The sequence below is a fragment of the Pinus tabuliformis genome, chromosome 3_2, assembly GCF_031772625.1.
Source record: "Pinus tabuliformis cultivar Carrire ecotype Pingquan chromosome 3_2, CPIR1, whole genome shotgun sequence".
NCBI lineage: Eukaryota > Viridiplantae > Streptophyta > Pinopsida > Pinales > Pinaceae > Pinus > Pinus tabuliformis.
In genome coordinates, this window is record NC_142302.1 from 704,181,844 (window position 1) to 704,196,120 (window position 14,277).

The 14,277-nt window shown below is 38.3% G+C and overlaps 1 protein-coding gene across 1 annotated transcript; it reads left to right on the forward strand.

Annotated features, from left to right (window-relative positions):
• The first annotated feature begins 1,753 nt into the window (after positions 1-1,753).
• Positions 1,754-14,043, forward strand: LOC149182584 (uncharacterized). Its single transcript, XM_089414601.1, has 5 exons — positions 1,754-2,224; positions 2,486-2,688; positions 3,060-4,424; positions 4,815-7,107; positions 13,987-14,043. Exons 1-5 carry the CDS (start codon positions 1,754-1,756, stop codon positions 14,041-14,043), a joined length of 4,389 nt encoding a protein of 1,462 aa, XP_089270727.1.
• Positions 14,044-14,277: the final 234 nt, after the last annotated feature.

Below are 14,277 nucleotides of genomic sequence, written 5' to 3' on the forward strand. Positions count from 1 at the left end.
CAAAAGATGGGGGTTTATTGCTCTAGCATCACACTAAGCTGATTCATAAAGATGTTGCATGACATGGGGAGCAGTTTGAAAGGGGGAGTCCTTGTGCACTCCTTTTCCATTGATGTCAAAAGGGGAGAGAAGAAAAATATTGCCATCCAATGACAAAGGGGGATATTGTTAATATAGTTGTAATTTATGTCATCATATTGAAGAAGGCAGGGACTTGGTGGAAAACAATGAAGGAATCAAATGGTGAAGAAGCCCAACATTGAAAGACACTCTGCCCTACCTCCATTTCTGCACTAGTGATGATCAATCACATTAAATAATATTTTTCTCCATCTTAGAGGAAGAATATCATCATGAGACCCATACCATATTTTAGAGCATATTTTTAGCTTTCTAATGAGCTATCACATACCCCAAAATTCAAAATATTTTAGGAGATATGAAGTTTTAAAGATAAGGGTATAATTATGGTTAGTAAACCAACTTGAACTTGTCAAACTCATGTCGGCTTAGCTAGGAGACACGTCCCTTCATTTTTCACGCACAAACGAGTGTATATATAGAAGGAACTTTGCATTTTTGAGGGAAAAATAATTCAGTGTGAAAAAGATAAGAATATATAGTTCACATCTCGTGAACTAAGGACAGAGCTAGCCACCTTAAGAACTGATTGGTGGACTGAGATAGATTGTGGATTGATTGGATTATGGATATGACTATGACTTAAGGATCTATGTTGTGCTAGCTACCCTATGAAGATATTTGCAGACTATTGTGGAAGTGCAGATAAGGGTCTAAGTTTAAACCTATGCTGTGGTGCATCTATACTTAATATGGGCCTACGTTAACTCTCTACTGCGGTGAATTTATACTCAGTGTTTGCACTTATACTTGATAAGGGTCTATTTGACTATGGGTCTGTCTAACTGCAGATTAAATCAATGAATTGTGCATTGTAAAAGGCTGCGGAGAAGTATTTAAGGACTGCAAACAGAGTCATCATTTTAAATCAGAACTATATACAGTTTAACGGTGGACCATCTTATTCAGGCTCGGACAGAGGTGCAAAAACTATGATCTTGACCGAGTCTTAATAAAAGTGGATCGAATATCATAATTGCGCCTTCATTAACATAATGACTCCAATTTTTTGGCTCCAGTATTGCTCGGACTGTGGAAAAGTGTTTCAAATTGAGACCTGGACACTCTTCTCAAACAACAGTAACAATGGAGGATTCTCTATGATGCAGTGAAGTGCAATGACCAATTTGTACAACGACTTGGAGCTTGTAATGTAGCTGAGCTATGGTATTATGAACTGAGATTACAACAACAATGAAGTCTAGTGGTGGACAAGGTACAACGAAAAGTAACTGAAGTTAATCTCAAGTATTTTTGGAATAAGAACATTCAAGTAAGTACATTTTATATTCTCTATACTAAAAAAAACAACAAGATTGGTGTCCTTGGAGTTGGTGCTCCTAAACTCAAGGTAGGTGCCTTGGATCAGATAGGGTCGAAGCCCTAGAGGTCAGAGCCTCATCAAAAACCAAGTTGGTGCTTGAGAACACTTATCACACATTGTATTTTATTCTTTTATACTAAATATTTTTTTCTTATATGTTTCTCTCATTAAATTGTGAATAATCTAACTGGTAATAATAACAATTGAAAGAGAAAATTTTCGCGCGCGCTGCTCTGATCCGCGGAGCCGAGAGAAGGTCCGCCGCCGCCAAAGATCTTGGACGCAGCCATGAGCGGCCCTGGGGGTGGGGAGTCCGCTCCCTCCCCGCCATTATCCACCGCAGATGCATTCAGAAGGCTGTTAGCGCAGAAAGGGAAGAAGCAACAACACATTGAGGTGCCGAAATTCATAAAAAAGCTCGACGAAATTCCAGAGATAGCACTTCCAGAGGAACAACCTATTAAAATATCTCTTGCGCTGTCTGACAGAGGCCTGGTAGGGCAGTTTATGGGCCGATGGCCGTCCACTAAAACCATGGACGATTGGATTCAGCGAAACTGGAGACCGCAGCTGGAAAACAATGTAATTTGCTATGCTGTTGGACAAGGTTATTTCATCTTTGAATTTACCACCAAAGAAGACCGCGACCTGGTATTCAGAAACGGGCCATATTTTATGGGAAATCAGGGACTGTATCTCAACAAATGGAGTCCTGATTTTGACCCATCCATCGATGTCCCCAAGGAGGCGCCAGTCTGGGTTCGTTTACCCAATCTCCCTCTTCACTGTTGGAGCTACCAATCTCTGTAGAAGATTGGTAATGGGTTGGGTCGATTCATTGACAAAGCTGATCACAAGGGCCAATATACATGTGCTAGAATTTGCGTGGAAGTCGACTTGGAAGCCGGACTACCAGAAGCGATCAAACTCAAAGTTGGAGAATGGCAGCACTTCCAGAAGTTGGACTACGAGCAGCTGCCTTTCAAATGCCGAACCTGTCATGAGCATGGACACTTCCAGAGAAACTGCCCAAAAGCTCCAATAGGGAACACAGTTGAAGAAGAAGGATGGAAAGAAATCAGAAAGGGAAAGGCTGCTCCAAAGCCTCCGGGACAGAACATCTCCGCTCCATCGAGGAAGCCTCACTTCAATCCAAAATCCGCTGCTGCTTCTAAAGATGGATCCCCCTCTGGAGAAAAGGAGGACGATAAGGAGACCCAAGAGTAAACCAAAAATAAGGAGAAACAATGGAATGTAAATGAAGCAGAACCATCAGTCCCCTCACCCGAGTGTCAAAGGGGCAATGAAGGCAATGAAGAACACATCAGTCTAGCCTCAGACTCTGAGGGAGAATCAGAAGAGAGAGATTCTGAAACTGACAACTCGTTAGTCACTCCAATCAAGACGACTAGAGGGCGGAAATCCAAGAAGAAATAGAGAGAGGAAGAAACTTACAAAGATGTCCTCCAAGGCTCCCAAAAAACTCTCAAATCAATGATAAACACCAGATCTAGGCGCAAGAGTAACAAGGCTCCAATAGGAGCCTCATCTCCCCAAAAAAGTAAATAATGAAATACGTCTCCTGGAATTGCAGAGGTTTAGGTAGCAGGTTGAAAGAGGAAGCCCTGAAAGATCTAGTGAGAATATATTCGCCTGAAATCCTCCTCATCCAGGAGACAAAGTTGGAGGATCTTTCTCTCCTCCATTCTAGTAAAGTTTTTTGGAAAAAAGGCCATGGAAGAGCGGTTAGTGCAAGAGGCGCCTCTGGTGGAATAGCCACCTTCTGGAACAGCGCCATTTATGACTTTATTCAAGAAAAAAGCAGCCCTCACTGGCTCTTCACTCAGCTACTTCACAAGGATTCAGGTCAGCAAGTAAGTATGTTTAATGTTTATGCTCCTGTTTTGCCAAGCGAGAAAAAAATCTGCTGGAATTCGCTTCATTCATTTCTTTTAGAGCAAAATCCCGAGAATATCATCATTGCAGGGGACCTGAATGTCACCCTTGCTCTTGATGAGAAAAAGGGAGGTTCCATTGTCAGGGATCCTGCCAGAGAATGGGTTGAAGACATAATGCTGGGCTGGGACCTGGAGGATATTAAACCTTCTTCAGGTAAATTCACTTGGTCCAATAAAAGAATAGCCCCCAATCACATTGCTGCCCGGTTGGATAGATTCCTTGTTCACTCTTCTTTCCTTACCTGCGGCCTTATGGCATCCTCTAAAATTCTCCCAAATCTCACCTCTGATCATAAGCCCATTCTTCTCGAGCTTTCCCTAGATTGCAACCTTGGCCCCATCCCATTTCGGTTCAGCCCTCTGTGGATCCAGCAAGAAGGCTTTCAAGAGGTGGTCTCCGACTCTTGGAATAGGCCCGTCCATGGTTCTCCTTTCTTTGTCTGGGAAGAGAAAATCAGGGTTCTAAAAAGAAATCTTAAAGATTGGGCTAAAAGACTGCAATCCCCCACTGCCAAAAGAAAAGAAAATCTAAATAGGCTTGTTGCTCATCAGCTAGATATGGAGCACAGTCCTGTTTCTCAAAGTCTGCTACTTAAAGAAGTCGAGCTCCAAAAAGAGGTTCATAGATCTAGCAGGGAGGAGGAAGAATTTTGGCGACAGAAGTCTAGGAACCTTTGGTTGAAATCCGGAGATAAGAATACCAACTTCTTTCATAAGCAAGCAGAAGCCCGAAAGAACTTCAAATCAGTCTCAGAGATTCATTACCAAAATACTGTGATTAAGGATTTCGAAGGCATCAAGCGAGCTGCATTTTCCTTCTATCAAGATCTTTATTCGGCTCCTGAAGAACCAGCTATCGATCCCCATTCCTATCCGATCGATTTAATCCCCAAATGTGTCAAGGATTCGGACAACGCCATGCTGACAGCTCTGATTAGTATGGAAGAGCTAGAGGAGGTGCTGAACAACATGGAACCTGATAAAGCCCCAGGCCCAGATGGGTTCTCTGTCAAGTTCCTCTTGACTTGCTGGTCAACAATTAAAAAAGATCTTTTGAGGATGGTCAGAAAATCCCAGAATTGTGTAAAGATAGGCGGTGGCATCAACTCAGCCTTTCTCGCCTTGATCCCAAAAGAGAAAGGCGCCACTGATTTCAGTAGATTTAGGCCAATATCCTTGTGCAATTCCAGTTATAAGTTGGTGTCCAAAATAATAGCCAACAGGCTGAAAAACATATTGCCAGACATCATCCCTGAAAATCAAGGCGGTTTCATAAAAGGAAGAAAGATTTTGGATAACATTGTGCTGGTCCAAGAAGTAGCTCACTCTAGTTGCCAAAGAAAGGAGAAAGATATGGTGATTAAGCTTGACTTGGCTAACACATTCGATAGGGTGAGACATGAATTTCTGTTTGCTGTGATGAAGAAACTAGGCTTCTCAACAAACTTCATAAACTGGGTGAAAGCCTGTATTGCCTCGCCTTGGATTGCGCCTTTGGTCAACGGCCGTTCTACTGACTTCTTCCAAGCTTCCAGGGGCCTGAGACAGGGATTCCCTTTGTCTCCGCTCCTATATGCTGTCCAGGCCTTGGTGCTTAGTTTCCAATTAGATCATAACCAACAAAATCAAACTCTGCCTGGCCTCAGAACTACTCACAAGGTGAAAGACATTAATCATGCCCAATTCGCCGACGACACTTTGCTGCTTGGAGGAGCCAGCATGATCTCTGCCAGACACTTCAAGAGGGAACTGGACATTTACAGGTTGATCTCGGGCAGCAAAATCAATTATCGAAAATGCTCTATCTATGGCTGGAACTGTTCGACCAAAGAGCTGTCTGACATAGCAAGACTCTTAGAAATGGATGGAATTCGAAACTGGGAGTCATTTAAATACCTCGGGATCCCAATCTTCAAATCTAAGCCTAAAGTTGCTCACTGGTTACCACTGCTTGATAAGATAAAGAATAGAATCCAAGCTTGGGGAGCCTCTTGGCTGAACAATGCAGGGAAAGTCATCCTTTTGAAATCGGTCCTAATAAGTATGCCTCTATTCCAAAACTCTATTCTTCTAGCCCCAAAAACCTTTCTCAGTAAGCTAGATAGTCTGTTGAGAAGATTTCTGTGGGAAGGTGGGAACAACAATGATAGAAGGATCCATTTAGTGAGCTGGGAAACTCTCAAGCGTCCATTTCTGGAAGGAGGCCTTCACCTGCGCAACTTGGCTGCCCAAAATCTTGCTTTGGGCTCCAAGATTCTGTGGAATTTAGTCTCTGGAAACACTAGCTGGAGTAAAAGAGTTATTTGGAAGAAATACTTCCAAGGGCAGCGCTTGAGATGCCTGGATAAGCCTCCAAGAATTCTAAAAGGTTCACCAATATTCAATCTTTGCAATGCTGCTAGGGAGCAATTCAGCCAACACCTTTATTGGATCCCTGGTAATGGAAGGAAAATCAAAATCTGGGATGATTCGATCTTGGGTGACCAGCCATTGAATCATGTGGATGGTCTTGCAAACATCAAAGATTGGCTTCAGTCTTGCAATCTGCACACATTGTGGGATATTTCGAATTGGAAGGAAGCTCCTGATAGAACCTGGGATGGCTGGAATCTGGGGGAGGTCCCCATAATGCTGCAGGGGGAAGCTTCTTTACTTCTAGATATTCTCCAAGGTAAATCTCCTTCAAAGGCCACTGCTAAAGACAAAAGAGGCTGGGGATCCCTCTCTGGCCATTATACTGTTTCTGAAGGTTATAAAAGAACTATGGCTGTCCCACATGCTCCTCCAAATCCAGCCCAATGGAAATTTATTTGGGATTTCCCAGCTCTCCCAAAAATCGACTTTTTCTGTTGGACCGCTGCCCACCAAAGCATTCTTACCAGAGATAATTTGAGAAGAAGAGGGATGGAAGGACCCTCCAGATGTCCACTCTATTGGTCTGATGAAGAAACTATCAGTCATCTGTTGCTGCTTTGCCCCTTCGCTCAAGAAGTCTGGAGGGGAGTTCTGCTGTTAGAGCCAACTAACCTTGATCTTCCAGATAATATTCCTGCCCTGTTCAGAACTTGGGCCAGCTTATCCCCCTTCTGCCTTAAAAATAAAAGTATTCTTAAAACCAGCTGGATGTGGATCCCTAAATTTATTTGCTGGAAACTATGGTTGGAAAGAAACAACATAATTTTTCGTGAAGAAAGTTGCACTGCAATAAGAGTTATCTCAAAAGTAAAAGCTTTGCTGGGCGAGGCAATGGAAGCCAATATTTCATCAAGGAATGAAATGAGTCTGCTCAAAGAAGAGGAGAAATGGTTCAAAGAATTGGTTCCAAATCTGAAGGAAAGGCCCTTTCACCCTGTTTCCGTTCATGCCGATTGGGAGATTAGGCTGGAAGAACAAGAGTTCATCAAGTGGAGATCGACCCTCGAAGATCACTGTTTATTCTTCGATGGGGCCTCTAAAGGAAACCCAGGGGTTGCCGACAGTGGTGGAGTTCTAATTAGTCCTGGAGGTTTTCCGGAACTGAGATTTCACTGGGGTCTGGGAACTGAAACCAACAACAGAGCGGAGGCTCTAGCATTATGGCAGGGGCTGACACTGGCGATTAAAAGAAATATACTTTCTCTCTCAGTCTTTGGAGATTCTAGACTTATCATCCAGGCCATGCTGCGCCCTAAGACCTCCCACCAGGTTCAGTTAGCCACCATCATCAGGAAAATCAGACTTCTGCTGCCCAAATTCAATAAAATCTCCTTCTTCCATATCCTGAGAAATCTCAATTCCCAAGCTGATACAGAGGCCAATCTTGGTGCCCTATGTTCTCGGAGATCCTTGGTGGTTAATTCAATAGAATCTTCTTGCTTCATCCCCTAAAATTCCTGCTGTTCGATCCCCCCTATCCCCCTTGATCCAAGGGTTTCCTATTCCCCCCTCCTCCATACTCCTCGGGACCTCTGTTCAAGTAATCCGACAATTCAAGCCTGATTTCAGTCTCCAATTATTGACCTCTGTTTTCTGTTTGTTCCTGCTTCACAAAAGCCCTCTAAGGAACCTCAAGGGCGCATCCCAATGTCAGTTGGATCTTCTCCACGCTTTCTTCCCTGAAGGTTTGGTTCAGCATAAACAGAGTTTATCTCTTCCGGAAAGCAGCAACAGCGATTCTACCCAAATCTTGCATTGGGGCTTCCAGCCGATGAAGCATTCTCCCCAAATCGCGGTCATTCAGGTCCCTATGCCAACGACGCCTTTTGGTTCAGCACTTTAAGATCCGCAGGAAGATCATTAGCAGCGTTGGCCTGTGGCACATCAAATTCAAGCTACGTTTGAAGTCTGATGGCATTGTGCGTTCTACAACCAATACTATGCGACCTTATGTCAAAGCCGACGCAGCTGTCTTCTCCGTTTCAAAACACCGGTTGGACCAGCAAATCTCTGGTTTAGAAGTGAACATCCTCTGCATCATCAAGAACTCCCCAGTTCTCTGTCTTTGAATCTCCAGAATTGTAATAGCACGCGGTAGCTTGTTTACCGCCCAAATAAATCTAACCGTTATTGTCCCAAAAAAAATAATAACAATTGAAAGAAAATACTGATTCACCCCCCTCTCAGTATTTCCAACAGTTGGAACTCAACTTTTTTGCTTCAAGAAATAACATCAATCTTGGATTTCTCCAAACAATAGGAGTGGAGTTCATTTAAATATTTGGGAGTCCCCATCTCATTAGGAAATCCACAAAAGGAAGATTGGGATGAAATTTTGAAAAAAATTAGAAAGAATATTTAAGGTTGGGGATCATATTGGTTGAATTTGGTTGCATTACAAGGAAAATACCTTCTAATGGAGGTTATAACAAATGTTTTTAGTGTTATGAAATTGGAAAAAAATGTCGAAAAACCTTCACTACAACATTTATTTGGGGTAGTGGATGTTTTATCGAAGATGATAATGAAATTTCATCACAACTAAAAAAATATGGGCGGACGAAGGCTTAAGTAGATTTTAGCAGTGCGCTTAATGGAAAAATAACACTGGTTCCCTAAATATATAAAAGCACCGAGGCTGTATACTTAAATAAAAGCACCAGGGAATTGAATACAAAGAACACCAATGCCTGAAATGTATACCACCTCAGTGCGTACATATTAAACAAATGCCTTGAGTCATACTATTCAAGAATGAAACCGGGGCAGGAAAAAGAATACCGTAGACCCGATGGTTTTATTTAAACTCACAGTGTTGATGCTTATGATTTATATAAAAGCACCAATGCGCTACTAATATAAAAGAACCAGTGTTGTTAATTTGAATAATGCACTGAGGCTAGAAACAATATTTTGTAGCACTGGGGCGTTAGTTCTATGAAAGCACTGGTGCTTTAAAAATTATAATGCATCGGGATGTTAAATGCAAACAAAATCAGTGCTTGAAGAATTCAACACCCCTGTGCTTACATTTTTTCAAAAGTATTAATTCTGTAATTTCAAGAAAAGGCACTGACCATGCAAAAATCTTGTCGTAACAGTGCTTTTACATAAAATAACACACCATTACGTGTTTATTTTACAAATGCACTGATATTTTGTAAGAGACTTTTTCTTTTTTAGAAACATCCACCTGTGGTAGTGCAATTATTGTGATTTTTTAATCCATTATTTATAAAAAAATCAACATATATATTATAACAATATTCATATAAATTAAATTTCAATTAGTGCATTTGTATATGATGTTTGGATTGATTTCTTATATCATCAGATTTCACATCACTTCATTATATTATTTAATCATCCATATATTTAATTAGTAGTGTAACATTTCACAAAGACATTGGAAAATAAAATAAAACAAATTAAAATGTATTTTATTATATAGGAATAAGAGGCTCTCTGTCATAAAAAATGGGATAATTATTGGTAACCCCTTGTCTTTCAATTGGGACATTATGTCCTTTACATTAAGCAAAATGTTTGATTTTCACAGACAATTATTTCAAAAAAATATAACAACTTGCATTGATATCCAAATAGATCATCATTCTTCACTAGAACTGTTGTGAGTGCTCAAGCTACTTCCATGACTTAGGTTATTTTGATGAATGTTTTGTTGATTACATCGATTGTTTTCATATTCTTGATTATGTTCCATCTGAAAACATAAAAATAAAGTGTAATGAGTGTATTTACATTGGTGAGAATAATGAAAATTGAAATAAATAATAGATATAAATGTAAATCGAATTGCAATGTACCATAGCAAGAAGTGACTCATGAACTATAGACATGGTTTCAAAACCAAGTCTCTTGCCTTGTTGCAACAACTCTTTTGTTGACGTAGTTCCATTCTTTGTTTCCTGCAAGTTTTATACCCTATTGTAAATCATAGATTTAATATAAAGGATTTTTTTTGTTCTATTAATTATAAACTTAGAGAAGTAAAACAAGATAGATACTTACAAATTCCACAATTAATTTTTGATATTCCAACATATACTCACAACCCATATTTAACCTAATGTTAATCAATTCTTCTGATGGCTCTTCTTTGTATGTTAGCACCTATTTGAAGACATTCAAATATGGTTGTTGTAAAACAACTTAAAATATACAAAAATGAAACCTTGAGTTGTTATAAGGAAATATTAAAAATTACTCACAAACTTTAATATCAACCTTTTTCTTCCTTATCATCTTGTTTTATGTGCTGAATGAGTTCCATTTTGTTTTCTTTTCTGCAAGAAAATACTTGAAAATTAATATTTAATGCTAAATTATTTGTTTATATGTACAAAGTCAATGATTACATACATTTGAAGCACGTTGTTGTTGAGATGGCTCCTCCTGTGATGTAATTATGTCCATTTCTTTGACCATCTCCTTGTACACTTTTTTGGACATTCCTACTGGCATGTTTCACATATCAACTTGTTGATCCTTTGGTATTTTCATAATCTTCCTGAAAAAGTAATAAATTATTTTTATATTGATATATGAAAATTAAATATAACAAAATCTTTTTCAATAAATGAATGGTTTGTAGTAATATATACATATAATTCTAAAAAATCATTTTAATTAGGAATATTACCTTTTGAATGATTCTTTTTTGTTGTTGTATGTTTTTGCTATTGCAAGTATGACATGTCTCATTGACCATTGCTTTGGAAATGCTTCCTATAGTTTATATATAACTTGGTTCTTGAAATCATTGGATTGATTTTTGTATTGTAAGTGGAAAGTACGTCTATATGTTCAATCCACTATATTCATTATTTTTCATAAAAAAATTCATCCATTTCTTTTATCTCTAGCACCACTCCAGATGAGCTAAGGACTAATTCATCGTCATTTAGAAGTTTTATAATTTTTCTTTTCTTAGAACGACATTGATCTTTTCCTTCACTGTCGCTCCTTATAGAACATTAAACATATATGAATTAATATATTGGTTGAAACATGTTATATAATATTCTTAAGTATATTTATAATGAAAAAAAAAACTCATATTGAATAGTATTTTTTCATTCACCTGATTCATCCTTCTGCAATTTTTCTATTAGGCTTTTACGTTCTTCTGCACTTATATTAGAAATAATCTTATCGACCTTCCTCATTTTATGCCTCTGCATGAAACACTTTAACCAATACATATTAGTTAAACTTACATATAGTTCAAACATATTAATTTTGTAAAGAATTTACAAAAAACTTGACTTTTATGCTTTTTTGGATGTGTCATCATTATGGTGATAAGTGTTTTGTTATTTGACAACTTTTCAGACATTTTTATTATCAATATACAACCTGTACCATCCAATACAAAATCCAATAACTATATTTTATACATAAATCAAATAATTTTTAGCCAAAAAGAGCTTTGTAACCGATGTGGTTATTTGGATAAATGCCCCAGTACATTTGACCTATTAAACACACAAAGCTTTTAATTGTTCTGCATCGATAACAATTTTTGTTTTTTTAAATAACTTGAAATTATGACGATGCAATTTTTAATGATAAAAAACCATAGTCAGAGTAGAAAATGAAAACATAAAAAATTAAATACAAGTCACTTAATGGTGCTATTTGGCAGAGGCACATCGATGCGCTATATTACACATGATGCACCAATAAACAAACGTCATTTTTCAAAAAATGACAGGGTCAACAAGATTCAATGTGATATATAACAATAAAATAACCACAATCATTAGTGCATTGTATTACACAGGGCACACCAATAAATAGACACCTTAAAAAAAACAGACAAGGATGATAGGATTCAATGTGATATGTAATGATAAAAGCATCGCCATCATCGGTGCAATGTATTACACAGAGCGCTCTGATAAACATACATTGTATTTTAAAAAAACGGACATGGTCAACAAGATTCAGTGCAATATGTAACGATAAAAAACTACCATAACCAATGCATTGTATTACACAGTGTGCACCAATAAACAAACAATGTTTAAAAAAAACAGATAGAGCCGACAGGGTTTGGATCCAATCCAATAAGTGGTCCCCCTACTTTGCATGTCAAACACCTTATGTATAGTAAGTACACAAACTCATTAAATTTAAAATGTCTAAAATGAAAAATCCTAACTATGAAGTGCTAGAGTGAGTTAAACCCTAAGGTGAAATTTTGCAGTCACATAAGAAAGGGTTTATATTAAGTATCGATTTTGTTGTTGTTGTTGTTTTTTGTTTTTTTTATTTTTTTTTGTTTTTTGTTTTTTGTTTGTATTTTTGTTTTTTGTTTTTGTTTTTGTGTTTTTGTGTGTGTGTTTTTTTGTTTTTGTTTTTTGTGTTTTGTTTTGTTTGCTTGTTTGTTTGTTTTTGTTGTTGTTGTTGTTTTTCTCTCTTGTTTTAGAATTTTTTATAAAATCTAAATAGGAACAAAGATTGTATAATTTTTTACTATTAAAACCAATAGTTAATTTTTTTTATTATCCAGGGTTTTTATTTTTATTTTTTTATGAATTTTGAATAAATCTAATAGAAATTGTAAAACTTTTAATAGTAAAATCAATAGTAATATATATATATATATATCCAGGGTTTTTATTTTTATTTTTTTATGAATTTTGAATAAATCTAATAGAAATTGTAAAACTTTTAACAGTAAAATCAATAGTAATATATATATATATATATATATATATATATATATATATATATATATATATATATATATATATATAATGCAAGGTTTTGAGTGAATCAAAATACCTTTCAAATTCTTATCTTTCCACAGTTCCAAAATTTTTTGTTGCTCCACAGTGTTCCCAGTATGTCTCTATTTCAAATGATCTCTCTTTTAGTTAAACCTAACAAAAATTGAAAAAAAAATCATTAGTAAAATCAACAACAAAATTGGGGTGGCATGAGGGGGAGGGATTCTCATTAATCTTGAAGGAATCATTGAATATAGATATGCTTGGGGGCTTGGAAGGAAGACAAACAACCAAACATAAGCATATAGCTTGTTCTTGGGCCTCACATTGGCTCAAAAGAAGGGCATTAAAAAAAATACAGGTTTTAGGGGACTCCATGATAATCATTAGGCATATGATCTATGCTTCATTAGCTAAAAACACTATCTTAAATCAAATTATCAAGAGATCCCAAGGGTTGATCCCCTCTTTCGATTTGGTGTCTTTCTTCCATATTCTCAGAGGAAATAATCAAGAAGCTGACAAACAGGAAAACCATGCCTGCCAGTTGAGAGAAGAAAGGAGCATTGTGAATGAGGCCGATGACATGACTAGAATCCCCTAATTGTGTTTATGAGCTTCAAGTTCTGGGTTGAGGATGTTACTCTTGGCCTCTTAAGTAAGTTAACAAACACTAGAATTGAGGACTTTGCTTTTTGTTTTCTTAAGTTGGCTTACTGGCCTCTCCTTCCTCCCCTTAGCCCTTCCCCTTTCCTTCCTCTCCCCTTCCCCTCCCTTCATTTCCCCTCTTTTCTATTTAACCCCCCATCCATTCCCTCCGTCTTTCTCATATCTTTCTCCCCGTTACTCCCCTCTTCCATATCATTCGGCCTCCCCTCCTTACCATAATGTTCTCCTCCCTAGCCCATCTCATACCCCTGCACCTTCAGCCTTGTTGCATCACTCCATGCGAGTCCGGCCTATCTTGGAGCCTCATGGCAGGAGCTTCCTCTACTTGTGGCCATGACATGTCTATGATCGTCACCTTAGTACAACACGCGCATGGAAGGGTTCAATGTGTGTGTATTCAACTCCCATACCCTGGATCATGGTGTAAAGGCCAGCGCACCACCTCGGGTGATTACAGGATAATGGGGAATTCAGAGTAGCATTAATTCATGTGCCCAGAACCACCCTAATCACTCGTGGGAGGAAGCTTAGGATGGGAATGACGGACCAAGAGTAGATCTGGTAAATAATGGCTGACTGTTAAGAATTTATGGAGGTACATCGAGATCACAAATCCAACATCTCCTTCCCATGGTACTGCATCATCACACATTCCTACATCTGTTATTTAAGGAATAATGATATGTTCATTTTTTATCGTTTAAGGTTATTTTCTACTCAGGTGGGTTCTGTGAAGGCCTGGCGACTGAAGCTAACGTCGCTGCGAGTCAGTGGTTAGGTATGGGTTGAAGGACAAAACCTCAAGGTATTAGGTGTGCCTTAGTTTTTGAGTGGGAAGCTTCAGGGGGCTGCTGGTCTGACTATAGTTGCTTGGGTGAGGGATGTTGGGCTGGGTGTTGTTAATTTACTGGATTAGGAGGGGATTCTGGACCAGAATCTCAGGGATAATTCGAGAGCCGACCTTGTAGAGGGAAGTTTTTCTGAGAACGACTGAAATTGAGAAAGATGTAGG

Bases quoted from the DNA above. Each gene is read 5' to 3' on its own strand.
- LOC149182584 (XM_089414601.1), top strand. From the start codon at position 1,754: ATGAGCGGCCCTGGGGGTGGGGAGTCCGCTCCCTCCCCGCCATTATCC. The intron at 2,225-2,485 runs GTTCGTTTACCC...GGACACTTCCAG, and splicing joins CCAAGGAGGCGCCAGTCTGG to AGAAACTGCCCAAAAGCTCC. The intron at 7,108-13,986 runs GTTCAGTTAGCC...TTTTCTACTCAG, and splicing joins GCCCTAAGACCTCCCACCAG to GTGGGTTCTGTGAAGGCCTG.